This window comes from Falco biarmicus, chromosome 6, assembly GCF_023638135.1.
Source record: "Falco biarmicus isolate bFalBia1 chromosome 6, bFalBia1.pri, whole genome shotgun sequence".
Lineage (NCBI taxonomy): Eukaryota > Metazoa > Chordata > Aves > Falconiformes > Falconidae > Falco > Falco biarmicus.
Genome location: NC_079293.1, coordinates 51,867,101 through 51,894,391, shown reverse-complemented (window position 1 = coordinate 51,894,391; position 27,291 = coordinate 51,867,101). Strand labels below are relative to the sequence as shown.

The 27,291-nt window shown below is 43.4% G+C and overlaps 1 protein-coding gene across 1 annotated transcript in view; it reads right to left on the bottom strand.

Annotated features, from left to right (window-relative positions):
• The window catches only part of NHSL1 (NHS like 1), a 182,091-nt gene that overhangs the window by 45,386 nt on the left and 109,414 nt on the right, over window positions 1–27,291 (bottom strand). Inside the window, 1 exon segment of the mRNA XM_056343820.1 lies at window positions 4,182–4,334. Within this exon segment, the coding sequence (XP_056199795.1) occupies window positions 4,182–4,334 (153 nt within the window).

The following is a 27,291-nucleotide window of genomic DNA, read 5'->3' as shown; positions in this document are numbered from 1 at the left end:
ACAACTCCATAGAAGGCAACAGTCACACAAGACTCCTCAAGGATGTTTCGTTTCTATCTGAATGTCTGTATGCCTGGAAACACCTTCCATAAAGTGACCATGAAAATATGAGGAGGAGGCCACTTGAGACAGGCTCTCAGCAAAGGCCAGTTTGAGCAGCTTGCCCTCAGGGTAAGGAAACAGGTGCCTTGGATGGCACATGTTACCCCATCTGCCCCACCAGGCACTCCAAGGTGCTCCACCTGGCTCCTTCCCCAAGGAAAAAGAGAGCCTGTTTTACCCAATGCAATCAAAACCTTAAAAAAAAAAGGGGGGGGGGATATCTTTTATAATTAAGTTACATAAAGCCAATTCAGCGGATGTGGCCAATATTTGGGTATCAGGATTAAGGTACTTGGCTTCTCATAGTACACAACCCCTGGATTTGATGGAAAGCAGCCGTAACACCCACGGTTTGCCTGGCTAAAAGCTGTATTTGAAGCAGCAGATGTTGATGGTAATGGCATAATGTTAGAAGATACGTCTGTGGAGCTAATAAAAAAAGCTTAATCCCACCTTAAAGGAATCAAAGATTAGATTAAAATGTAAGTGCATCACAAACTCCAGCTTCTAGATGCTTCATTTTCTAATTCAGATTGCTGGACAATACTGCTTTTTAGAACTTCATGTGGCAGCTGAGCACTTGAACACCTAAAGAAGGATAAATAGCTTTACCTCTGTTATGAACAAATTTGAATGCAAGATCTTACCATTTATACCTGAAAGTAGCTTCATAATGGAAAAGCACAGTACTTCCCCTTGATTTCAAATGGGTAAAAGGCTAGTTCATAGGTAAAAAAACCTTCAAAAAATCTTCCCATGCAACACTTACCATCACATGCTGCATCTACTTCCACAATGTGATAAGCAGAGGACATTTTAATATATAATATACAAAGTTAAAAAAAGTAATGAAAAAATCTCTTATTCCTCCAAACACAACACTGCTTCTAGTCAAGGTATGCAGAGATCACAATACTTGATTTCTCTCAAGACAGGTTAGATATTTTCACTAGATTTTTTTAGCTAGAACCATGCGTCAAAAATTTGCTGCTAAAATTGTACCAGAATAAATAGGTTTGGCCTTGCATTGTCTTAAAAGCTAGCCAGCATTTCATCTGTTTAGTATTAGATGGGTGAAAACTCCTTGATAGAAAGGAGTATCTTACTTGAATATATAAAATCTTTCAAAATAATTCAATATCTTTACAGGTGGTCTCTATGACTGTTGTGCTCTACACGTGAATTACTATTTGTCACCTAAGTTTTATACTTACTTTTCCATTCACTGAGGGCGCAACGAATGCAGTAACAAATTAATAGTCTGCAATCAAGTTGCTATGTACCAGCAATTTCATATCTCATAAGCTGAACAAGAACAGGACTGGAAAACTTACAGATGTATTTTAATGCTCTGAACTATAGCTACTAGTTTAGCCCTGACCACATTATGAGGTTTGAGGGGACCACGAGAGGTTCTCTTTCCCTTCCCAACTTCCTCTAAAGGTAGAATTAAACATACAAAAACAATTTATAGGTGCTGTTTCTCTCACCTATTCTTAAAATGATTTCATAGCCCCAAAAATGTATTTCAGTGCTTCAGTATCTTTACTGCAAGGAAGTTTCCCCTATTACCAAACATAAGTATTTCTCCACTGCTATACATGTCCACTACTTCATCTCCAACTTACCACAAAGAAAAAAATAATTTTGCTTTTGTTCTACTCCTTTCCAGTTTGTGCAAACACTTTCTGGAGAACAGGGGGATTCACACCACTGTTTCCTGCACAGAGTACAGCACACCTTGTCATCCAACACTATTCATTCCCCACCATCCATGCAGCAGGTTGCGTCCCATACAGACGTTCTCCTGCCCCATGCTTCACCTCAACCAATGAATGTGAAATACCAAAAAGATGTCAAAATGCAAGCTTCATCATGAGGCCAAGAAATGCAGAATTAAAGAATGATAGCCCAATGGTGCTTCTTATGAGACTACTTTTCTTCAAGGTCTTCTGTGCTGTAATCACATAGCACTGTTTTTACTTCCTACCTGTTAAGAAGCTTTGGGAAACGTGTCTTTTCCAAAGCAATGGGTGGAAAAGCCATTCAGCAGCTGTCACAAATATGTCACAATTACAACAGCACTTGTCCACTAAATGAAACTCAGTGTTAGCTACAGAACTGTTAACCCAATCCTCCAAATGTCCACTGGCATCTTCCTGATTTCACAGCGCTTGTGAAGCCGCAGCAGAGTAAAACAGATAAATCTTCAGTCAGTGCCTCTCTAACTACTCAAAGCCCCTACAGGCAAGAATGAAATTACTGAAAATGGTGTTACATTCATGCTGTAGCTATTCAGGACAGCTACAGGCCAGAGCAAGGAGTTACTTTAAAACTACTCTTAAAGAGAATAAACATGGCCCAGGGAAAGAGGCTGTGGTAAAATAAGTAAATAAATAAACAGCAGAGTTTTGTTAACTATGTCAGCAGCTTGAGGTCTGGTGAAGGCATTACAGTTCCTTCTCTCTCTCAGTTACCACCCTGAAAGCATGAAACTGAAATTCACTTCACTACCAAGCAGTCCTACGTCATGTGCACAAGCCAGTTTATTTAATACAAATGGTTAACTGGTAATTTGTATTAGTACTGAATAGCTTTTGTTTTATAAAGAGCAGCAGCTCTAGAGAAAAATCCCAGCAGACCAAAATGACTTCAGATGTGTAATCTGGAGGAAGTTTCACACAAATGTATCAGATATAAATTCACTAATACAGAAGATGAAACTGCAGTAGATACATTTATGATAGAACACAAGAAAATCAGAGCAGCATTTTAGCCTATGCAGTTTTTTATAATAGTCTCAGAGAACAGAAAAATAGAATGAGTAAAAGTTTATGAAAAGCTAACCAAAAGCAGTATTCTTTTTAATCTAAAGCACGCAAATATTTTTCTTTTGTAATGAACTGGGAAGTGTAGCTGCAAAGGAACAGTAAACATTTCAAGGCTAAAGGGCTGCACAAATGTATTATCCAGTAGAAAGTATAGGGGACACACAGGCTATCTGCTGAGCCATGCATGTGCTTTAATAACACTGGCTGTCAAGACTCCCCTATTAAATCATAACAAAAAGCACCTAGTAAGAGACAGTGAAAATCAATTATCTGCAGAAATGTCAAGAGAAATAAAACACGGCAGCCAAACACTTATCTATTCAGGCATACAAAATGAAGTTTTCTGCACATTTAAAAAGAAGAAATGTCATGTTAAACAAACAAAAATTTCAGTGTTCTTTTAAATCAGGTTAACTCTGCCAGGTATCAAGTACCTGTGGTTCCTGCTGAAACAAAGAGACTTGAAACGAGTTGGTTCTTTGCAGGGTAACCCTCTTTGTTAAATAGCTGATGTAAAGAAAAATCTAAGTTAACCATTTCCTGAACACAGAAGTTAAGCTGTAATTTTAAACTTCTGGCTCAGGGAGAGATGTTCTGCAGTCCTCCCCTCTGGCTGCCTGTCTCTGACCTCATGGCTGCACTAACAGAACACACTGCCTCCCATGCCAGACCATACGGGTACAGCCAATGAAGGTACTAAGGGTAAAAAAGGTCCTTAAAAATATGCTACACCCTTCTGAAGAAAGCACTTCCATTACTGAAAGGGCCCCTGTGACTGCCCTGTTCCCTGTTTCCCATCTCTGCTCTCAGTGCCTTTTCTGATCTCTCACAATTAGCCACATCCCTGCAAATGACCCTGTACAGCAACAACAGACATCACCAAATAAAACACCTCTGATGTGGTACTTGCACTAAAGTGTACATGGAGTAACTCAGGACTTACTGAAATTGAAGGTACCATTATGGAAACATTCCAAAGACTAAATGGAAATGGCCAAAACACACAAGGTTTTCCCCTTTCCCATTCTAGAGTGCTCTGCCAGGTAACACATTTCCTTGTCTCCTGATAGCAAAAGCATTTCTGCCCTATCCCTACGTTTGAGGGGGTAAATACCACTGATGTTCCTGATGTGCTGCAGGCAGAAAAACAAATAAACTTCCTCCAAAGCCTGCAATTTGAATATGTTTGCAAAGACTGTGGCAAAAACTACTGTCCCAGACACATTTGTGTCAGCAGCAGGATCTTACCTCTCAGTACTGACTTGAGGTTCAGCTTGGCTTGTCGGTGCAGGTCCTCCACACAAGGTGGTCTAGAAGACGGCAGGAAGACATTTTCCTGCTGGTGCCATGGAGCAGTGTAGTGCACAGTCCATCTACTCTCTTCATCGAGGTTGGAAACAGCTGCAGCAAAACAACAGTAAGAAAATTAAATGTTACTCTAGATAGCTGTGTCATGAAACTCCACACACAAGTTTGATGTGCACCATCTTAAAAAAGATTGCTTGCCACTGTAGTTCCATCAAAACACTCCCTAGAACCTCACTTCCATGACAGTTAAAAACCCTTCTCTTATTTATAATCTAAATTTGTTATGTAGGAAACACCTTTCCCTCTTCCCATGTTTATACTTGCTGTTGTATTTACTCTGAACTTGCAACTCTTGTTTTCCCTCCTCTAGCTCCCAAGTCTTCACGAACAAGATAAATGTCCTGTCCCCTGATCCTGCCAGGTGCTGTGCATTGCAGGATAGTTCCCTTTTGCTCAGAGGTGACCCTGGGAATATGACAGTCGCCATGAGAGATTACAACAGGTTCATTTGTGTCAGGAAATAACCTTCTCTGACCTCACGCTCACTCAAACCAGGAACAAAGATTCCAGTGAAGCTGACAAATTAACTACTTTCCATTACTCTGAGTGGAAAGACTATTTGGACAACAGCAATTCCGTGGGCAAGCAGTGCTCAGTGCACAACAGTACTGAAGAGGGACTGCTCTGGCCACCTCTTCTCAGCCAATACACACGTGAAAATAAAATACAGACCTTGCTCAAGTTCAAAGTTCCTACAGACAATCTACTAATGAATCAGCCAAAGCACATATTGCTAAGATTCATTTATCCTTTATGCTTCCCAGGAGACAGCCATTACCTTTTGTTTAAAGTTCATCATCAATAAAAACTTCTGCAGTTGAATGGCATTATCCCTCCACCCTGTAAACAGGAAAAGGGCAGTTGGGGGTCATATGTTGTGATCCCCCAGGAACCCTTTGGCCTCTAGCCAGCGTGCTGCACATCCTCGGTTTTAGCTCTCCAAAGCAGAAAAAGGCACTGCAGCTGTGCTGCCTCCCAAGCACCTGCCCGCCAGCTCTGCACCTTCCCTGTGCTTTCCTTGCTGCCTGGGCACTGCTTGCTGCTGCGCTGCCTGTAGCATCACTTCGTGAAGCTTGTCTGATGCCTCTGTGATAGCAGAAGAGGTGTGTAAACTGAGAAGCAAAATGAAGGCAACAGCCTCCTGTCATCTGAAAAATGACTTTCCCTAACACCACTGTGCATCTGCCAGAATCACTTCAGATGGAAGTAATCGGTACTCGTTAAAGAAAATAAGCTATGCCCTTTCATTTCAAAACCTGTCTACAGCCTAATGCTCAATGCCTGTTTTGCCCCTAAAAAACTTGGGGCGGGGGGTTCTTAACTCCCTTTCTTCAATTTTTTTAGGTTAGTATCAGACCTCGAAAAAGGGTTTTGAAGACTTTTGACTGGTTTCTTCATCTCTGAGGTGCCTTGGTCCTGCATCCTCTCCTCTCTTTTAGGCATACTGGCTGACAGAGTCTGTGCCTGCGCTTCTCATCCTTGCTAACCAGAGGTCAAACCTAAATCATGACAAACTGACAAGTCACCACCTACCTGGTCACAACATCAATCACTCCAGTATTACATAAAAAGTGACAGGTATGGTCAATGACCTGCCTGAAAAGCACCCCTCGCCATTCCCTAGCTGAGTAGGGGGTGGGGGAGGAAGAGGGCAACACCAGCTGCCAAGCCCCTGTCCACTGTAGTCCCAAAATACCAAAATTAAAGTTTCCTGCTCAGAGCAATGATCATCAAAACTAGTCGACACACATTTCCCAAGTACTCTCTCTAGTGCAACTTGTCTATCTTAATGAATTAAATGAAGAGTCGGGATTTTAAAAGCCATTCTGAAACTACGGCATCTTTAAAAAACAACACTTGGCTCAGAACAAGCTTTATATAGATATATCTGAGATACAAGCCCACAGCTACCCATGCACTTGCTGAGCAGCTGCAGCAGCAGGGACAGAAACCGGACCGGGCTGGGAGGGTGCCCCAGCACCCAGCGGGACAACTGTGCTGGGCAGCAGGTGACACCAGCACCCTCTGCCTTGTCACCGGACTGCTCGCTTCACACAGGGAAGTCTGGCTCCTTCAAAACCACTGCGAGGAAGGACTTCAAAAGCAACCCAGTATCCCAAAGCAGAGGTCCAAAAGCACCTCACAAGGCTGCCTCTGCACACTACAACATATTGAGTGGCTAAGAGAGTGAGATAAACTTCGGACGAGGCTTCAGGAAAGCAGGAGCAAAGCCGAAGGGAATCACACTTTCCTGCAGGACTGGGTTGCCTCCCGGAAGATCAGCGAGCACGCACAACTACTTACTCTTTCTCTTGAAAAGTTTCATGAGAGATTTAAGCTTTGTGTTGATGAAAACCACCATTTTCAAGGTGCTGAACTGCGATCCTGGAGTTCAGATCCCATAGAAAGGAGGAGCTGCGGGAAGGTGACTGTTTTCCAGACTTATCCTGTTCCAACTCCGCACACCAAACCTCTCTTCTTCAGGCTTCTTTCTCCCCTCCTCCTTTCTTTCCTGAAACCACTTTATATCTGTCTAATCTTCCTGATGCACGAGATCATTTACAGTTCTTTAGCCTGAATTTCCCCTCCTCACAGGCAACCTTGTGGGCTGAAAACAGCCAGCTTCAACATGCAAAACAGGAGGAGATGGGGGGGGGGGAAAAAGTTAATTGTTATGCACGTTTGCACGGGAACAAAAATCGAGCTTTCTTGCTAGCCATGCATATTTCCTCCGTTGTGCTCCGCATCCTTTCCACCGCCCTCCAAGGCTGGCTCCTCCGGGAAGCCCGGCTCCTGCGGGCGGCGCGGGGTGCAGGTGCCGCCCGCCCCCCGCCGCGCCGCCGCCGAGCAGGGGGCGATGCCCGCACCTTCCCCCGCCCTCCGGCCACAGCCGCTGCCCTCCAGCCTCCTTCCAGTTGCAAATGAGAGTTGCATTTTCGTGCAAATCAGGATGCCCTGCTTTCCCAGCGCTCCCATCCTTCCCCCTCTTCTCTCCTCCCGCCCCCCGCCCCCCTTTTTTTTTATTTTTACCCTCTCGCTCCCACTTTATTAAGGGCCAAAAGAGCCGCGCTGTGAACGCGCAGCCGCGGCCCTGCAGCGCCTCGCCTCCCAGCCCCACTGCTCCCCACTGCCTGTGACATCGGACCACTAATTTTACATATTGAATTTAATTCAGTAATACTCCTAATTTATTCTTGTTAGCGTCATCTCAGACCAGATACATGGAAAACAAAATCGAGTTATTTCTGGCTAATAGAGAACCTGTTACTCATCAAATGAAACGTGCACTGAGATGAAATAGCCCAGCTTTCTGAGATGCACATTATATCCTCACGTCTTAAAAAAAAAAAAAAAATACTGTACAGAGGTCCACAGTCATCCTTCCTAGGAATGCACGGCAGTTTTGCAGGAGTTAAAGAGAAAACGCTAAGCACCAAATGAATGTGCTCCCTAGGGCATGCCCTTTGCACGATGTTCAGGCTCAAGAAGCAAGCCCTCCCTCACAAAGCAGGCTTAGGAAGCCCCCTCGGGTTAACAATGAGAAGGATTTTTTTTCCTCAGGAAAAAGAAAAATGCCAGCAGCAGGGGGCTTAGACTGACCCCAAAGCTGCAGCAGGATCCGGCCCCTGTTGTGCAGCACGTAAAGAAGCACATGCTCCACGGAACTTCACTCCCAGTTTCACCGGCTGAGACTCAGCACTGTGTAGAACAGACAGTAAACAATGCTTCCCCATCATTGTCTGAACACATACTATTATCAGTATTTTATCAGTAATCCAGAGATTTTACAATTGCAAAGTGGGGTTGACATAAAAAATGCCATTAGCATCAGGTCTCTCCAGCAGCTGCTGGTCCAAGAGACATTTTGCCTGGCTCACTTCTGTCAAAGGGACCAAAGATCACGGGTGCCATGGCAGCAACGGTGGGGAAGGCACCTCTGCTTTTGCATTGATTCCCATCAAGCACAGTATCAGAGTTTGATGCCAGGGGGTAATTTTTTGTGTAACAAGATAATTATTTAGTGTTGTTTTTTTTTAAAAAAAAAATCACATACACGGTAATACACCTGTTAGGAATTTGCCATTACCCATACATTATTAAAACCCCTTTAAACGCACACTTGCTGGACACACTCTGAAGGCAAATGCAAAATGACTACATTTCTACCTCCAGGAGCATTGCCATTCGAGAGCCAACCCACAAAGTTTTTAGTATGGTGTTGATCTTTTTTAGGATGTAGAAAGTGGCTTTGTAAGTGGAAAGAGGAGCTACCATGTATTTGCACAGGGGAAGGTGCAGTTTCAGGCTAGTATATGAGGAGGACTGGGCTACTGGAAGTGAGACAGACTCTCACCCAGGTCTTCACAGCACCTCAGAAAGGCTTGCAAGCCCTGGGATGCAAGACTTTGTTCCCTTTTCATGGACAACCTCCTTGTATCAACGTGATCCCGGGTACTCTGGACGGCTCAGACAGCCAGCCCTTCCCCCTTTCACCAAGGTCTGCAATGTGTGCCAAGGGCAGTGCTGCTCTTTGTTACTGGATCCTCAATCCACCCTGCAGCATTTCTCCTGCCTGAGAACAAGCACTTGATTGCTGTCCTCTAGCCCTGATCTCCAGTATGGAGGCAGCTATTCAAACCCAGTAACAAACAATGCAGAAGATGGTATCTGCCTTTCATCCTCCCTGCTCTTTGCTTCCACCTTCCCTCAGGTCATGCTCATAAAGAGATCAAACATCAGAAGTGGCTCTCAGGGGATACCCCAAAGGAAACACTACTTCGGTATTTGTATCTGTGGATCTAGTGCGATGCAATGACCAAAGCCTCTTCCTCACTTGAACCAAACCCATTGGCTTCCATGAAATTCAGCACATTGCCTCAATCCATTTAAAAATGCTCTTCCTGTCACTGCAGTTGGCTTCTAATGGCAGTTCTCTCAGAGTTGGAAACACGCTTTTCTTCACCCTGCCTCTCTACCATTGAGAAAAGGAAAAGACAGGGCAGTTTGAGAAAATTTATACTGTAGTCACTATGCAAACAGATAAAGGACTTCAGCCTCCGACATTGCCAATGCAGCAGACAAAACCACAAAACCCCCCCTCCACCAAACAACAAAAAAACCCCTCACCTAACATTACCTTGATAGAAAAAAAATTAAAAGTTTGTTAAAGCTGGATAAACCCTGCATGAACAGTAGGTTTGCACACACCATGGTATCAGTTCTGTAAAAGCAAATGACTCAAGAGACAGGTAGCAGACTGAGAAGACCTTGCTCTGTGGCACACTTCCTACTTCACCTTGGGCAAGTTAATATTAACCCACCGCCTCAGTTTCCGCATCCTTACAAGCAGAGATCACACTCACTTCCCACCACACAAGGATACTATCACAAGAAATGCAGGAAATATAGCAAAGATTTTCAGCAAACACTGATTCTCACTTCTTACCGAAAAGGTTACCTTAGATTACAAAGTTCAGCCCAGAAGAAACTCCTCCATTACTAACAAGTCAGAGATTGAAGCAAAGAAAATGAGAGGTCCAAGACACAGTGCCAAACAGCATGTTCAAAATCACAGATGTATAACACTCATTCACAAAACTGTGTCTTTTTTTAGTTCACATTATAACGATTTTTAATCCCTGAGTGGTTAAACTGATTTTAATTTCTAGAAGAGGCCATGTACATCCAGAAGAGAAGCAAATGTGAGCGGCTGCTTGTGCACGGTGTGCCTGAAGCGCTGCAGCCGCTCCTTCACTCCTCTCTGCCTTCTCCCCTATTTGGAGGGGCTTTCCAGCTGACCTGCTCTGCGACCGCCATCTGGGACAACCACCCCTCCACATTCACAGCAACATAAAACATCAGTGCCTGTGAAACAATCTGGAAATATCTGGCTTCCACGAAAGTATTTCAAGCCAGCCCCTGGGGGAGGGGAGCTCTCCTGTCCAGCCCCCATTCACAACCAGTGCCCTGAACCTTGCACCAGCGCACAAGATCTGTCGAAGAAGTTGAAGCTTTATGAAAACACAAATGCTGAGAAGGGATGTTCTTGGGTTGTTTGTAACCACAGCTGGAGCAGCAGCCCCAGTGGCAGCTGTCTGTCAGGGCACTAACAAATCTGTGAGAATCAACTGTTCTCCTTCCTACTGCCACTCATTAACCTATACACACATGTGCAGCACAAAATTTAGAAAGTACTTAGTTAAGAAAAAAAAAATATCACGGAAAAGAATAAAGGAACCAATTCCTGCTCCCTCACACAAATCAAGACAAATTTTACCACTTATTTTCATGGAGAGGCAAACCCAGCGCACATACCAAGTTCATGAAAGAACAATGCATTGAACTACTAACATGTAATATCATCTCAAAACCCAAAGTTTAAGTTGTAAGCCTTAGCAACTTTATTCACACAATGGAAAAATCCTTCATTAAACAACTGTACAGCACTGAAGGTGTTTTAAGAGGAAAGGAAAAGTAAAACCATACAACTGAGCTGTGAACTGCTCTGTAAGAGCTCTTCCAATGAAAGTGTGTTCAATAAGCAAAAGGGAAAGCAGAAACATTGGCCAGCAGATGTAGCCAAAACAATTAAATCAATGCCTTTGCTTTTTATGGGCACGTCAATCACTCGCTCGAAGTAAGTTTCCACTGTGCCACCCTCCAACAGCTTGCATGGGGATGCGTGGGAAAGAAGCTGTTGGAGGGCAGTGGTTTCCAGCATGCCTGCAGGGATGGGTCTGTGTAGGATGTGCATGGGATAGCTCCCTGACACCCCCATTTGCCCCCTCCAAGAAGCTGCAGTGTCCAGAGGGGAGCAGCTATGGAACTTACCCCTGAGCACCCCTTCCCTGAGCTGCACAGAGGCACCCAGGCATCTGCAGGGTCAGCATGAAGCCAAGGAGGGTTACAAACGCCTTCCTGCAGGTCACAAGGCTCCTGCCTGGCTCAGACCAACACCACCCGGCCTTGAAAGCTGCACCTTTACATCTAGGCAAAACTTCCATCATTAAGAAACATCAAGTACCTGAGGCCAAATGCCTCAAGTGTTTTCAAAACTCGTGCCCAAGCTTTATGCCTGTTCTGGCCACCTTCACCCATGCTGTCAACCACTTGCTGGTGCTTAAATGGAGCCAAAGCCATCCCCGCAGCCCACGGGAGTCAGTAATTTATGGTCAGAAGGGGTTTCTCCCTCCCTCTGAGCCAGTCCCGGCATCTTTCAGGAGAACAGAAGTGCTCGGTCCACAAAGGCAGTCCCAGGCGGCGGGGCACTCGGCTGCCCTCCTGTCTCCAGCTCGGCTCGCTGACAATGGCCTCTTTCAAGGCAACCTCAGCCTCGGTGAAGCGCGATACTTCCCCGGCTACTGAGAAATTGCAATTCATTAAACCTGGGATCAGGAGGAAGAGGAGGAGAATGCCTGGAGGAGAGGGAACAAAGGAGAAAAAGTATTTTATCCCAAAGGCACTGCAACAAAAAGCCAAGAAGGGCCCGCGCCCCAGCGGACTGGCAGGGGAGCCGGGGGCTCAGCCTGTCCCTGCGCAGGCAATTAGGGAGCAGGTATTGCTTTAACGAGGGTTCCCCGGCAGTGCCCTCCTTTATTCGTCTCGTAAGGGATTATGGCTGCAGGCTTTGGGAAAGGGGCTGCCCGGCGGGGGCAGGGGCAAGAGGGAGGAAGATGAGAAGGAGAAGCAGCACAACCTAAGCCAGAGAGGACAGAAAAGCAGCAGACTGATTGATCTGATGATCCTATTTAGGTCACAGCACAATAAAGCTAATTCATTCCTTTGACAATTCAAAACATCTTTCCACAGGATCCTCTATCATGCAAACACATCACACACATCACCAGAGAGAAAAGGGAGCATTTGGGCAGGGCTGCCTGCAGACAAAGCAGCAGTTTCTTTAGTTAGAGCATCTCCCCACACACTCTAACTGCAGGCAGGAGAACAGAAAACATTTAGTGAATGTGCAATTTTGTTCCACGGGTTTGTTTTACATTGCAGGGCACAATCCTTTTTCTCTTGGCTACTCCTGAACCCAGGCTGGGGCAACATCAGCTCCCAGAAGAGTACTTTTCTCTCTCCCTAAGAAGAGCCTTTTAAAATGCCACCAGGAAATATTCCCAATTTAATTTCCAAATCCACCTCAATGCTCCTATGCTATGGTTTATCCTGAGGAACCAATCAAAAAATGGCTGCAGCAATAAAGTTAGTCTGCAAAATCTTGACTCTTGTTTGCCCTAATAATGCTCCCTAGAGAAGATACTTCTCTTCTGAATTAGCGACGGAAAAAATACCAGGCAGACAAGTTTAGGTAAGTCTTCTCATTGATTCATCCTGTAGGACTCAGAGTGAAACCAACAAAACAAGACTGCAAAAATGCCATTTCTAAACTTCTGTCCCAAACAATCTCCCTGTTCAGCCTGTAATTCCATCTTTGGCAGCTGTGCACTTGTGGATCCACACTAATATCCAACAGATACCTTCAACTAATCTCAGTTTGCATTCTCCTTATGGGTGTCCTGAAGGAGACATGCTCCACACACTCATTTCACTTATTTAAAGATCACAGAAAGAATTCTTGTAGCCTATCTCCATCTCCCCACCCAACACTGGTCTTTGGCATGCTTTTATTTATATATGGATTACCCTGGTATAAGGACTTGGCGGATTCTTTTTTTTTTTCTTTCTGCTGACTCTTAATAAACTCAGAGTGAGTCACATTTAAGCTTGGAGACACCCTCTCTTAAGATTAGGCTAGTATATCCTCTAGTTTCCTAAGAACTTTGTGATCTATAAATAAAAAAATTAAGCTCCTTGGAAAATATTAGTCATCATACGATCATATAACTGCACATACCAAAATCAAACACCAAGTGCTTGCTCATTGTCTCACACAGCAACCTGAAAACAAAGTTCTGTTTCTTAGTTAGAAACTTTCAAAAACTTCACCTGAAAATGTTATCTGCACAACACAATAGTAAAATGATAAGTAAAAGCAAAGGTTCACAAATAATAAATGGATTTATCAGTTGTGACATTTGGTATTGTCCCTGAAGCCCTAAGATTTTTGACAAAATGTGAAAACCTTGGCATGTTGCAATTAAATAATGGCACAATCTGCCCTGAAAAACAATGTTCTCCAAACTAAAGTAAGGCATCGAGCCAATGTAACAGTCACCTAATAATTATGTTGCTGCAGGGTTCAGCAACCTGTTTTAAGCTCCTCAAGAAATAACTGAACCAACATCTATCCCACAGCATCTGCAGAGAACGTCTTTGGCTGGTGATAAGCACGTGGATCCGAAACGTGATCAAACACCAACCGATTTTGAAATAAAATTTTAAGATTATATTTGTGTGGTCAGCATCTTCTTATTAGAAGTTCTCAATAAAGCCAAATGAAAGGATAGCCTCCTAATCTTGCTAATCAGTCGAACTTTCAAAATTTATAATGTGGATACCAACTCAAAATTTTGTTACCACCTGTTTGATTAAAAGTGTCAAAGATGCAAACATCCCTGCTATTAATCATACACAATCGAGCAGACCAAACCTCAAAACATGCTGTGGTCAGTCAACTTTAACAGCTGAATAGTTGAGTTTCTTTGGATTGGTAGCAAAATGCATCTAGCAGTTTAAATGATGCTACTGTGAAAAAAAGTGCCTTGCCACCGAACATCTTCAGAAAGCACTAGTGAGCACAAGTAACACAATTCATAATATCGTGGAGACGGTTTCAGTAAGAGGGGGCATTAAGCAGACAGGCATCAACAACTACTTCATCAAAAGGTAATCCACAAAAAGTGGATTCTCTCTCGTCCTGCATTGTCTGCCATTTCTGCATCCATTTGCTGCCAGAAAGGGAATGAAGTAGATCCCTACTTTTTCTACAGGATCCTTACTGTAGATACCTACCCTTTCTTGTATTTGAAAAAAAAAAAAAAAGTTATTCCCTGCTGTGGCTGGGGAACTTCAGAGCACCAAACAAACAGTAAAGGTGTAACCTGACAAGGAGATTAACATACAACCTTTAAAATAAAAGAGACAATTTTTAATTGCAAAAATGTCTCTTTTGGTATCCTGCCATTTCCCTGCTTAGCACAAAATATAAACTGCAGAGAAGTTTGTATTTTGTTGAAGGAGTTGAAGTTTGAAAAGCTGTAGAAGTTTAAGTGTAAAACTTAAGACAGCTGATGCTAGTTTTAAATATTTCTTCAAGCTTTTTTACTATTTTTATCTGAAAACCTTGGAAAGTGTGCAGCTATGGCACCACCACCTGCACTTCAGCTCCAAACAGATCACATGCTCTGTAACCTGACATCATGTCTTCGGAGTAACTTGCTTCCAGTGGTGAACTCTCACTTGAACTCTTGAGACTGAAAGTCTGAACTGAAACGCAAGCATGCATCCACAATTTAGATCAACACTGCTTGCACTAAAACCACCGCTATATTTCTGAAAGAGCTTCTAAACATATCATCCTGCCAACAGCAAATACACTGCAGCTTGGAGATTTCCAACACTTGATCAGAGAGACGAGACACCATACAAACAAATACGGAGACAACTAAGCAGAGTCTAAAAATAAATTTCTGTGCAAAAATACCATGGGTTTTCCAGCCCAGACAACAAGCTTGCAACAATCAACTGTCCTGCTCAGCTCAGCCACTCCTGAAACTTCCCAGTAGCTGTTATTATGAAGACAGTAAGAACAAGCCAAAGTAGTTTCTACTACTAAGCAAACAATCCTGCCATCTCAAGACAGTTGATAAAACTAACATACATCCCAGTGGCTGCATTTTTAAACTATGCACAACAATCCAAATTCAGCTTTGGGTTACAGACTTGTCCAGAGGACCGCTAATTACTCACAGCTTGTGCTATTGCAGAATTGGAAGGGGGCAGCGTTTTACATTGCAAGTTATTGAGAAAACAGGAGGAGCTCCATCTAAAAACAGTCTGGAAGAGTCAGGTGGGAAACCTCCCGCCAGCTCCAGGGCAGGGCTGACCCCTGGAGCAGAAGGTCAACGTAAAGAAGGACATGGGAAATCAATAACACTGTCAGTGTGAATAAAGTTTATACCCTCAGGAAAACCAATCAATAAAACCACAGCTATATTTCCCCAAAATTTTTCTGCAGTATGTAGTATGCATGAAACAGCACCTCCTTTTTCCCATCTTTATGGGTAATGATACAAGCAGTTGTAGACTTCGGCACCCTTCAAGGACGCTGCAATGCAACACTGAGCAAACTTCAATCCCAGTCCACTTGAGTTAGACAGAAGCATCATTGAATAGGATCCCTGCTTTGCTACCATGCCAGGGAATTACCTAAGCTGATGCCCACCAGAACTCAATTTAAATCTCTGTTTTTAAACCATGGCTGGTCTGAAGAACATAGTTGAAACCATAGCTATTAAAAGTATCTGACACATTCCACAACATCTAATATTCTGTACAGAGCATACACCCTGCTCCAGAAATGAAAAAAAATTAAACTGTGTTCATACAGGCTTTGAAAATATTTCTTTTTATGTCAGGGCAATTAGCATCCTGCTCCTCTTTAGATCAATTAAACCTAAGAGGACAAGGTTAGAATCACACACAGGAAAAAAACCTTGCGCTCACCTTTAGCTACTGGGCATAAAAGACTGTCTTTTTCTCTGATGCTATTAATTATTTAACCTAACATTGCTACCACCGTCTGCTTGGGGACCTGCTCACACCCACCAAACAACAGCCCACTGTCCCTGGTCTAGTCATGCCACCGTGTTTGTGACAAACATCTAACAAAAAAAGAGGAGGGCCAGGCTAATTAAAAGTTGATGCCGAGAACAACTGTGAGGGATCATTCAGTTAGCAGAGGTGCCAAACCTGCTTTGGACACACTACCCAGCTACAAGTTTAATTAGCCTCCCCTGAAACAGATCACGAAATTGCAGAGAAATGGTTTTATAAACCTCTGTTGATGCTTTTGGGCAATGACAAAAGTGCTCCACAGCTCTTGTGTGTAAAACTTCACTGTTCTTTAACTCCTTGTCAAAGCACCCAAAGGACAGTGGACAAACAAATGACAGCACTGAACCAGAGGAGGAAAAGTTGTCCCATAGTCATCGTGGCTCAGATCTGAAATCAGACGGATAGGGGATGAGACCTTCGGGATGAGCAGCACATGGCCACTAACCCCTCGCAGAGTGGGTAGCTGAGCACCCCCACGGAAAAGGCACCACCGTTAGGTAATTTGCCTTTCAACAACAGTATTTACAAGTTTTTCTCTCTTCTCCAGAAGCCTAGTCTCCAGCAATAACAGTTTGTGCTCAGCTGACAGGGACAAGCCCTTGCTGGTAGCCTAGATGGTCCCTGGCATATTGAAAATCAGTTTCCAAACAAAAGCCACGAGCTGCAGCCTAAACAAGCTGAACAGCCACGAGCAGTGCTTTGGGGAATTCAGCCTTTAAATTAGTAATAGTTAGGCCACAGCCTGCCTGCCTGCACACAGAAGACATGGGGAAGCTGATTAAGTACCCTTCTACTGTGACTGGAGAAGTGGCATCGTGGGGTTTTGCATTTATTCTCTCCCAATGACTCCAAGTCAAAACTGGTCAGTTCACAAGTCAAGCACTGTTTCTGTAACTGCTGTAATGGCAGGCACCGCCTGCAATCCAAAATTCAAGCTGTGTCTTTCCAATCATGCATCATCCCCATAATCCAGATCCCACTGCAGTGTATTACAGTACCAATTGAGATGTAATTGCAATGAGCCACAAGAAAACAACCCCTCTGCCTGAATTTCTGCTTAGGCATAAGAATGTCACCATTATTGTTTTGTTTTGCAATGCATATTCTCAGAATAGATCAGATCCAATCTACCTTTCAACTGCTTATTAGTAATTCCTTAATTGTGCAATCCTTGTGTCTCCTTTTGTGCTTTTTAATACAGTTTGAAAAATGATTTTAGGGTGGGTTTTTTTTAACAATTGTTAATTAAAACAAAGACTGTGCCCCCCCTTTTTTTTTTTAAAAAAAAAAGCTAATCTCTCCGAATCCCAGCTCTTCTGAGACATTCAGGAAATGCAAGCAAAATGCCATCTGTTGGCAATGAGATGGGACTAAGCCTTTAATGTTGAAATACTCACTCTAGAAAACCCTCGCAGGCAGATCTAATAAACCGATGAGACTGAGTTCCCTAAATCATTGCATATTCCAGGTCCAGTCCTGCGCTTCCTTTCACATAATTAGACATATTTCTATTCAATCTGCAATTTGCTCACTGCTTCCTCTCTAAGAAAGCAATGAGCCACTCTTGGGTTTTCCTCCTGCAGAACCTGCTGCCCCTTCGTTTGCTTAAAAATTCCAGCATGGGGCTTTGCTCACCTTCCTAAAGAGGTGTGAAGGGGAGAAGAGAGCAAATCAGCTCAAGGCAGACCTTGGGTGCGGTTTTTTTGGTCTTGTTTCAGCAAGCTTCCTTTGCATGTATCATATAATTTGTCCCCACTATGGGTGCCCACCTGCGGGCCAGCAGCTGTCCAGAGGCAGGAGACAGCCATCCCACTGTGCCGCTGAAGGAGCTGCTCTGTAGACCATGATAATGTCAGTCTGGGGGTGACAGGAGAGAAGTCACTGCATGTGTACTCCCAACCTACATCTGCTGCCTGACAGACCTGTCACGTATCCACTGAGAGTGGCTGCTGCCTTCACACAGCACAAAAATAAAAAGAAAAAAAGAAGTTGAGGGCAGCTTTCTAAAGTTTCACTTTCAGGAAGAGCATCATTCACTGTCCTACAAGGTAATCTAATGCCAATGCCAGACACACACTGCAGCCAGTCCACTACCATCTGCTTTTTGCTCTAGGTATACTACACCAGCTAACCCACCTGTGTCAAGGTTTTTAGTTTTCACTCTAAGGAGCCCAGTGCTGCGCAAGACTTACCACTGTTATCTAAAAAAGACTACATACCTGCAGAAAAATGGTGTAAGTATAAAAATCAGCCAGGTTTGTAGTCCTTTTGGGTCTTGCAGCCTTGCTTCCACAAGAAGCGACTCCAGGCAGCGTGGGTGCATCCATCAGCACAGCAGGCAGACAAAGGCAGATGGCCACGTGCCAGCAAGGCTACCTTCTGCAAATTACCAAACAAATGCAGTACCAACCTGCACAGCAGTACTTTCACAAATATACAGTTACCATGCAAGGCACTACTCAAATCCCTCTCACTTTTAAATAAAAAAATCTAGCATGGGGGGGAAAAATAGATTCCTTCTAAAAATCAAATCACATCAGCAAGCTCTAAGCACCCTATCATTCTGAGATTAGTCCTCTGAAGAGGCCACTCTGCCAGTTCATTTTCTTTTTTCCACTGCTAAGTAGCCTTCACTCCACTCCACTGTCTCCCATATGGTTAACATGAATGCAGCAATTAATATGCAATTAATAAAATGGTGCGATCAACTGCTTTTGTTCACAGCAGCAGCTGGTCTGCATGTTAAGAGTGTAATTAGACAAATTAAGATGTACCACTTTTGTTTGTGGATAAACTGACAGCATCACTCATGCTTAAATGTCACTAAGCCTATTGGCATTTGGGATTATTTTAAACATGTCTCTTTTTATTAACACTACCAGGTATCAATAAGCCAGATCTATATGCTGCCACAGCTGCAATGCCAGCAACGTGCAAGTCTGCTTTACCTCCAAGATGTTTGCACAAGACAACTGAGAGTTAAGAAGTGATGTGTTTCACAGAATGAGTGCGCTTTTACTTAAGTACCACAGCTTGTAGTATGGTGCAAGTGGCTCCGGATGAGAGACAAAAGCAGAGTTGATCCATAACTGCAGAGGTTTGAAAATCTTGAGGATCAAGCAGCACACACATTTTTCAATGATTTGTCATCGGATTAGGGCAGGGAAACAACAGAGAGCTAAAAATCTGTTGTAATCTATCAGACTTTTAATACCACTTCCTTTCAAAGGCGTTAGGGCCATATGGAGGCAAAGTGATTTCAGGGACAGTCCTGAGCTCTTTGGGAGCTGACTGCAGGAGCAAAACCCCTGCATCCTGGCAGGACAGGGACCACAGCACCAGCTCTAAGTACTGGCAAACCTACACAACCCGGATCCCCCAGCAGGCAGAGGAGCTGAGGCAGGTGGCAGTGAAGCTCTGCCAGCCTGATCCCCCCAGATCTCACCACAGGAGCTGCCATCCAGAAGCCAGATGCCTTTGCCAGTGCAGGCTCCCCAGAGGAAGCCTGTGCCCCCTGCGGAGGCTGTATGCCCTTTTCTGATTGTCCCTCACCAGTGGGACGCTGCTCAGCCCATATTGCTCCCTCTGAGCACAACACAGAGGTCATCATACTCACCAGGTAAATGGCAATATACTGGTTTTAATCATCACATTACCAACTAGCATGGGCTCAACAAAAGCAGTGCTGCAGGTTACCTACATTCAAACTGGGGCAGCACATGCCATACACAAAGAATCAAACATGATACGTGATAAATCAAAGTATTTGCAAGGCAACAATCACACCTTTCCAAGGGGTCCTTATTGAAGCTTCTGGCTTCCCAATAGTGTGAGAAAAAACAAGGGAAAGGACACTGCATGAGGAGCAGTTGGCACAGGAAAAATAAGGGAGTGGCACAGAAGCCTTTGAAGATTTTCACATTTAGTAGCAGTTAACAAGAAAAGACGAGTAACCAGGAGGGTTTCTGCTGCAGGAGCACTGCAAATGTGCTAAATGCCACAGAAGCCCTCTACCACCATAACCCACCATGCACAGGCACAACCTGATTCAGGAGAAGGGTAGAAGTCACCAATCTTCATAGTCCTGGAAAATGGGCTTCTGAAGGGATGATTTGAGTATCTGCCTTGTTAATCAGAGAATTTGCTTCCCTACAACTCCAGCAGAGAAAATACACTGCAGCTATAAAACCTGGTTACCTTTTATTACTTCATCTCAAAGTGTTGGCCTGGGGGAGGGTGGGACACAGTAAGAAACATGGCATAGTAAAATGGATTTTGATAACTCTGCCATAATCCGTTTCTGATTGCTAGTGTGACTCCATTACTCAGGCTGATAAAGGCATCCCTTAAAATGCTTGTACCTTTTCTGTGGCGTTTCACATTTTTCTCACTGTGTTTCAGCTTTAATCTGGTTTGAGTCTGATTTTCTCAGCACTCAAAACCATTTATTGACTTCACTGCACTAGATAAAGCATCTCCTAATAAGATCTGCAACTGCACTGTACCACCATCCATAAACCCCACGAGTTTTAATCAAATTAAGCACTGAAGAGCCTGTTCAGTTTACCATTAACCACCATCCTCAACCACAAGTTTTCCAATCTCACCTGTTTCACTTGGGGATTTGCACTTACATTGCTCCACCTCCATAGTTACAGCAGATGCTCCCTGCTCCAATTACCAAAAACACTACACAAAGGGTGTCTCTGAACTCTCTATTTTTTGACACTCCTCCAGATGCATCTGAGTGACATTAATGAGCTCCATACCAAAACCTCCCCACTTCTCCCTTGCGCTCCTGAGTGCCACACATGGCTTCTCATCTGCTCACATGCAGAGAGGAACGCATGAAACATCCACCACAAGCACCTCCTTGCAACAGCAAGCGCAAGTTCACACCTAGCAGTCAGCAGCCAGCCTAGCAAAGCGTTTCCTTTTGGCAAGGCAACACAGCAAGGCCTTCGTACTCATGTTACTGATTCACTTAATAAAGTGCTTTACAACATCCCAACATTAAGCTCTTTTCACCCAGCATATTCCTACTTCTTCTTTATCCCTCTCCTTCATCCACAGTGCTCTTGCATCTGACTCTCAAAAGGGGCTTATGAGCCATATGGCAACAGCACAGGAGACCAAGAACTGGACCTCCATGACCTGGCCAGAAAAGGACAGGCGGGGAGGTTTGCTCTCTACAGCACATGCAGAGAATGTGCAGCAAAATGAGCCAAAAATGTGAGACGCATACAGAAATGCACATCAGAAGTGTTATTTACCCAAGACTTGAAGTAATTTTGTACAAATGGGCAAGTTCCTCTGCTTTGCAAGATTTCAGTTGCTTGTTCTGGCCAAATGAACAAAAATTCCAAGAAAACCCAGCCATAAGACAAACCTTTGTTAAGAACACCAAGAGAAAAGGTGGGGGAAGAGGGGGGGGGGAATCCCCCCTTTTTTGAGGCACGCAATAAAAATTATATTCAAGTTACCTCTGCTTTTCAAAACAAACCAGCTCCCAGCTTTATCTGATGAAATCCAATACATCTGCTGTTACAGTATGAGCTGAATGCAGCAGATAAAGCTGGGAACGAGGATGGCCAGTCACTTGCATGAGGCTCTGTAAGTAGCTGTCCTGGCCATTCACCACGATGGACTGAGTCCTTCTGTCACTTAGGGTACGAAAGACGAAAGGCCACAAAGGCTTGCTCAGTGCTCCACACAGCCTGGGATTTGCGGAGATAGAAAGTGATTCAGTCTTTGTTTCACACTGCTAAATGAGAAAGCAAAAGATGAATCCTCCCATGTTGCAAGGACTCTGGCTTTTCTTTTTTTTTTTTTTTTTTTTTTTTTTTAATTGGGAAATTTACATCTCATCACTATCGTAAGAGTAACCTGCAACAAAAAGCCATAGCAAATAGTGAACAATAAAACACTCAACTTGGTTCAGAACATCCTATTCATTTATAAATAGATTTAGTTATTTTTCTTTCAATTTATATGTTTTTCACAAAACATATAATACACAGAAAAGTCGTGGCTTTACAGATAAGACAGAGCTGTTGTCCTTAGAACAGTAATGAATGAAAAAGAAGAAAGCATTCTTTCATGAGCTAGCAGGCAACAAAACACTGAGAAAAAATCCCAATAACTGAAGCTACTGTTTAACAAACATTAAAAGTAATCTGACACTGCCATTGGCTCACTCCCGTATCTATAAAAGAAAGAAAAAACCTCTAAAATCCTTACCAAAACCTTACTGTCACAAAAAGCCAGCAGATGCCACAGTTTAGCTAGGTAAGAAACAGCATACCACGCCTTTAAACTTTGTGCATTTGATTAAATATGAAGCGGCAATGGGAACCACAAGAGGCAGGCGATGCTCTAACCAGGAGGAGGTGACAGCTTCCCACAGCAGCAGTCACTGCAAACAGCCTCAGACTCTTAATTCAGCCGGCATGCAAAACAAACCAAACTAAGCCCTTTGCGTTTCTGCCAAACCTGGTCATGGATGATCTTATCTTAACTTTGCTGCGGGAAAACCAACTACCAAACACTCTGCACTGCTGGAGTTTGCCTGTAGTTGTGAATAAACATGTGACAGTGATAGTCCCTGCACCACTGTAATACTGTATTTCTGGCAGGCAGGCAGGCTGCTACAGGATGTATTGCTGCACTCCAGAAGATTTCAGTCCTGTGTTGTCTATTTACAGTCAATCTGGCAGCAAAGAATGGTAAAGGAACAGCATCATCAATGTTGAAAATGTGGCTGAGCTGTTAATGCAGAACTTCCACTTCACAGTATCACTAATTTAACAGTTTTACTAGAACAACTGCTACAGCTTAAAAAAACCTCAAACCCTAACATGGTCACTTGATTGTCCCAGCTGCTACATCACACCACAAGTATTTTTACTATTGAGTATTTTGTAGCTGAGATGCTGCAGGTTGAGCAGGAGCGCTGGGCACTACTGCTGCAGACCATCCAGACCCCCTCGGGGGAGATGCTCCCCCAGTCTGCAAGAAAGTTCAATAATTCGACTGTATTTGTTTTCAAACAGCCCTAACACTACCCGGGGCATTTTCTACAGGGTACATCAGTACTGTGAAACCTCTCAAAGAGCAGTTCTCATGACCATAGATAAGCACCCCAAAGGGAGGCCCTTATCAACAGAGATAAAGCTCAGCCAATAATCCCCTGCTGTGCTCTGCAGTTATCACTTGACCTGGTCCCAGAAAGCACTTCCACTCTTAAACACTTTTGTTCCTTAAAATAAACAGTAACAGAGTTAAAAAGCAACACAGCCTCCCTCTCTCAAAGAGGAATAGTACCTGTCCCGCAAATAACGTCTTTAATTGATGGCTTAATTACATTGCCATTCTTTTGTTTCTATGGTCTGGGAATGAGTAAGAAGGAAAGGGAGCCAGCTGGGCAGGGGTGGCATCCCACATGTACATACTTGTATGGCTGTGGGACACCACTGAAGCACAAGTGGTTCTCCTGGAAAAAGTCAAAGCAGAAAGCCAGTTAACTTATTCACCATTTCAAGGATCCAACATTAAATACTGAAACTTCAATGGTCTGTAATTCAAAAAGAACAAGTAAAATGCATGGGGTCATACCAGACATCAGTGAAGCTCAACATAAAGGAACCAACAATAAACTTGGTCTGAAACATAGAGGTTTATTGTTAGGGACAAGAAATTGCTTTTAAAAGCTTTAGTGGATCCCAAGTCAAACAATTCGATTGCTTATGTAAGTGCTATATTACAAATCAACAAAATTAAATACATGCACACAACTTTTAAAATATGAACTAGAATTAAATACAATTCTTCTCCCTTCATTAGGAATATGTTGAAGCAATAATAAAAAATGAATGCACCTGGACACTCCCCTGCATATACAGGAACTATATCACACCATTCAGATAGGCAAAAGTTTCCCAGGTTCTTCTTTGCACACCGATTTACATAATTCCAATGCAGAGGTTACCAAATTCTCATCCAACAAGAAACTGGACAGCACCTTGAAGTGACTTGCCTATTTCAACACAAAAATAACTAACAAAAAAATCTCTGTGTTTCAGTTTCTATCTTTAAATGCAAAGAACATTTAGGATCATCAGCACGTATTTACTGTGTCTTCCTAATATTGTAGTAATGTGAATATTCTTTGAAGTTCAACTCTGTTCCCCATTCCTCTGTCTCTACTCATCTTCCGAAAAGTTTTATAATTTCAGTTCAAGTGCATTTAGAAAGGAGGGGATTGACACCTTTCCTTAAAGACAGTACAAGAGAAAAAGAAGGCAGGTTGCAGGGGGGAGGATGGATTTCTGTGTGCCCTACTTATGCTCCTCAATCCCATTTCCACACTCTGGAGAAGCAAGTTCAAACAGAGGGGCTGCACCCAATGCCCTGAGCTTGGCTGCCAGAGCAACACCTCTGAGGGCACTACAAGAACCAGCTCTGAAAGTCACTGTCACAATTTCATAGGAACAAACTAACCTGTCACTGAGCAAAAAAGAAAGAAATCATCCCCACCCAAGGCTGGCTGGGGCACAGAGGGGCTATGTCTTCCTTCCTGAGAGCATCCCTGGAGCTGCTCCCTAGCACCTAGCCTCTTCAGAGTTTTCCCAGGTCCTACAGTACAGAGACTATATAATTTTACATAAGGAAGCATTTTCATTTTCCCCTCTGAATGAATCAGAATTGACCCTGTGCTCTAAAATACAAAAATTCAGCAGATGAGCTGGATTTTTTCTTTCCCTGCATCTTAAAAAATTGCTTCCTCTTGAGGATGGCCTGAAACACCCATGTGGTAAATCTCACTCCTACAGAAGGGGACATCAAACAAAGCTTGCTTGGCACTAGATGGAGAATACTGTAATACAGAAAACAGAAATACAGGTGGTTTTACTAATCAGTGCTAGTACTGTGTGGCTAGACAGTGATTTTTCAGTTGCTAGCAATAACTAGCTGTTGTTAGATGATCAGCGTGAGACTAATGAGGAAAAGAAAAATCAATACAGTTGCAAGTATGTTCATGTACCTTATTTATTTATTTTTTTATAAAGACCTAGTACAAGATAGCCAGCCAGCTGGCTTTTGCGGGAAAAGCTTTCTTTGTCTCTGAAATGTCTCCCCCATCACCCTTAAATACACTTTTCTGAGCAACCATTCCACAAACAGCTGGGTGCCTTTGCTTAGGTGGTCAGAAAAAAAAGGAAGGCAAGCAGTAAGGCTAAAAACAAAACAGCTGAACATTACTATTGTCTGTCCTGTTCTCTCCCTATTTCCCATCTGTATTTGCCAGTGAAACTTGAAACTATACATATTAAAAAAGGAGAGAGTCATCAGAATTCATGAATTCTTTCTTCTTATGTTCAGAAGGAAAATAACCTTAGACCTAAGGTTATTCAGAAGCAAATATTTTTAAATATAAGTACCCATCAACTGCATTAAGCATCTTTGAGTCTGTTAGACCTTTTTCTTACTTTTCCTGGCCTTTTCATCCACTGATTGTTTCTATGGCTTTCAATTAGAGTGCTACGTCAACAGCTCCACTCATCTAAAACAGTCTTTTTGCTGAAAAGGAGCATTATTGAACCAAAAGCCAGTGCTCAAGACCTCTCAAACATAGACATATCACATGCACAAAGACAGTGTCATCCTGTATCAACTTAGCTGTCCCATCAGATACAATATTTACATGTACTCTCCTGAAGTGGAAATACATTATTCTCATAAGGAAATTTTCCCAATGCCTTCATCCTCCAGAAAAGTAAGAAAAATATAACTATTTTCCTTGTTTATGTCTGTTTTACTTACTTACTTCCTCAATAATGACAACACAACACTAAATGCCAAAACAGCTAATGAAAAGGAACTGATCTTTCTTACTTGGCCAGAAGGAGTTGTCGTCTTTGCTCAGTAACTTTTTCTTGAGGTGCCCAGGCAGCTTGGTGTGAGTGTTTCCCATTTTGCTGGAATACAGCGGGATAAGTTCCTCATCATCATCATTGCAGCTGGGCTGCCACTTGCTCCTGCCGAGGCACCCGACCATCGGGTCCGCAGGCAGGCAGTGCACATAGGCGATCATTGTGAGATGCTGCTCTCAAGGATGTCCCTGCTGTCCCCAATGGCTACTGTTGAGCAGAAGGGAGTGGCCTGCTCATAACCCTTGAACGGATGCATTCAAAAGGCTGCGAAGGAAAAAAATTTCTCCTCCTCTGCACTTAGGCAAGCTAAGCTATTCAGTTATGCTGGGAACTGTTTTGAGTAAGATTCTGTCAGCCCTTAGAAAAGAAGGAAAACAAAAATATCAACAACCTGGTTAAGCAGCTCGCTCCAGCTGCTGGATGCCCTGTCCCTGCCTGACCGCCGGCCCCCAGCTCACAGCCAGGAGCAGGAAAATGTGGGCTGCAGAGAGCTGGGAAACCCAGTCACCTGCCACAGATTTCAGACTTCTCCCTTACTGCTTCTACTCCAGTCTGCTGCTTCTCTTAAGCCTTATCCCCGATTATTCACCACCCTCTGAACAACAGGTACTATGGCCATACACAGATGGCCACATCCAGGAAGCTTATTTAAAGCTAACTTACGGTAATCGCTGTGACACTGATGGCTAGAGAACCATAACTTGGCAGGAATCTGCCAAGCACAAGAACATTTACCTTCTTCTAGCGTGCAAAAGGAAGAAAAATATACAGACTAAAGAAAAAAGAGCAAAGTGTTGTGATTTCAGTACTTGGATTTTAGTAAGGAAACTCCCTCGGGAAGTCAGAAACGTAACGACTGTCACCAAAGAAGGTGGTACTCCAGGTTAGACTACCATTGGACTGATGCTGAATACAAAACACAAGCAGTTAGCAGGTTGCGCTCAGTTAGTACTGCATAAATACATAAATCCTCACAATGCCTCTAGAGGGTAGGTATTATTCCTATTTAAAGATGAAGACATAGTCTTGAAGGGATTTAGTAACCTGCCCACAGAGTGGAAAAGCCAGGATTAGAGTTGAGGTATTCTCAGTTCTTTAGCCTCATCTGCAAGCCATTAGTCCACGGCAACTCTCCTGAATACTGCACCACTAAGCAGGTTTCCATGCTGGTAACCACGTCAGCCCTAATCTCGCATCCCCTACACAGTTTTTCTCCCAGATCCAGGAAGCATTTGAATGGGTTGCAACAGCACAGTCAGATTGGGACAGCAAGAAAAACAGCACATAAAGAGATATGCACCCTGCATAAACTGCTGTCT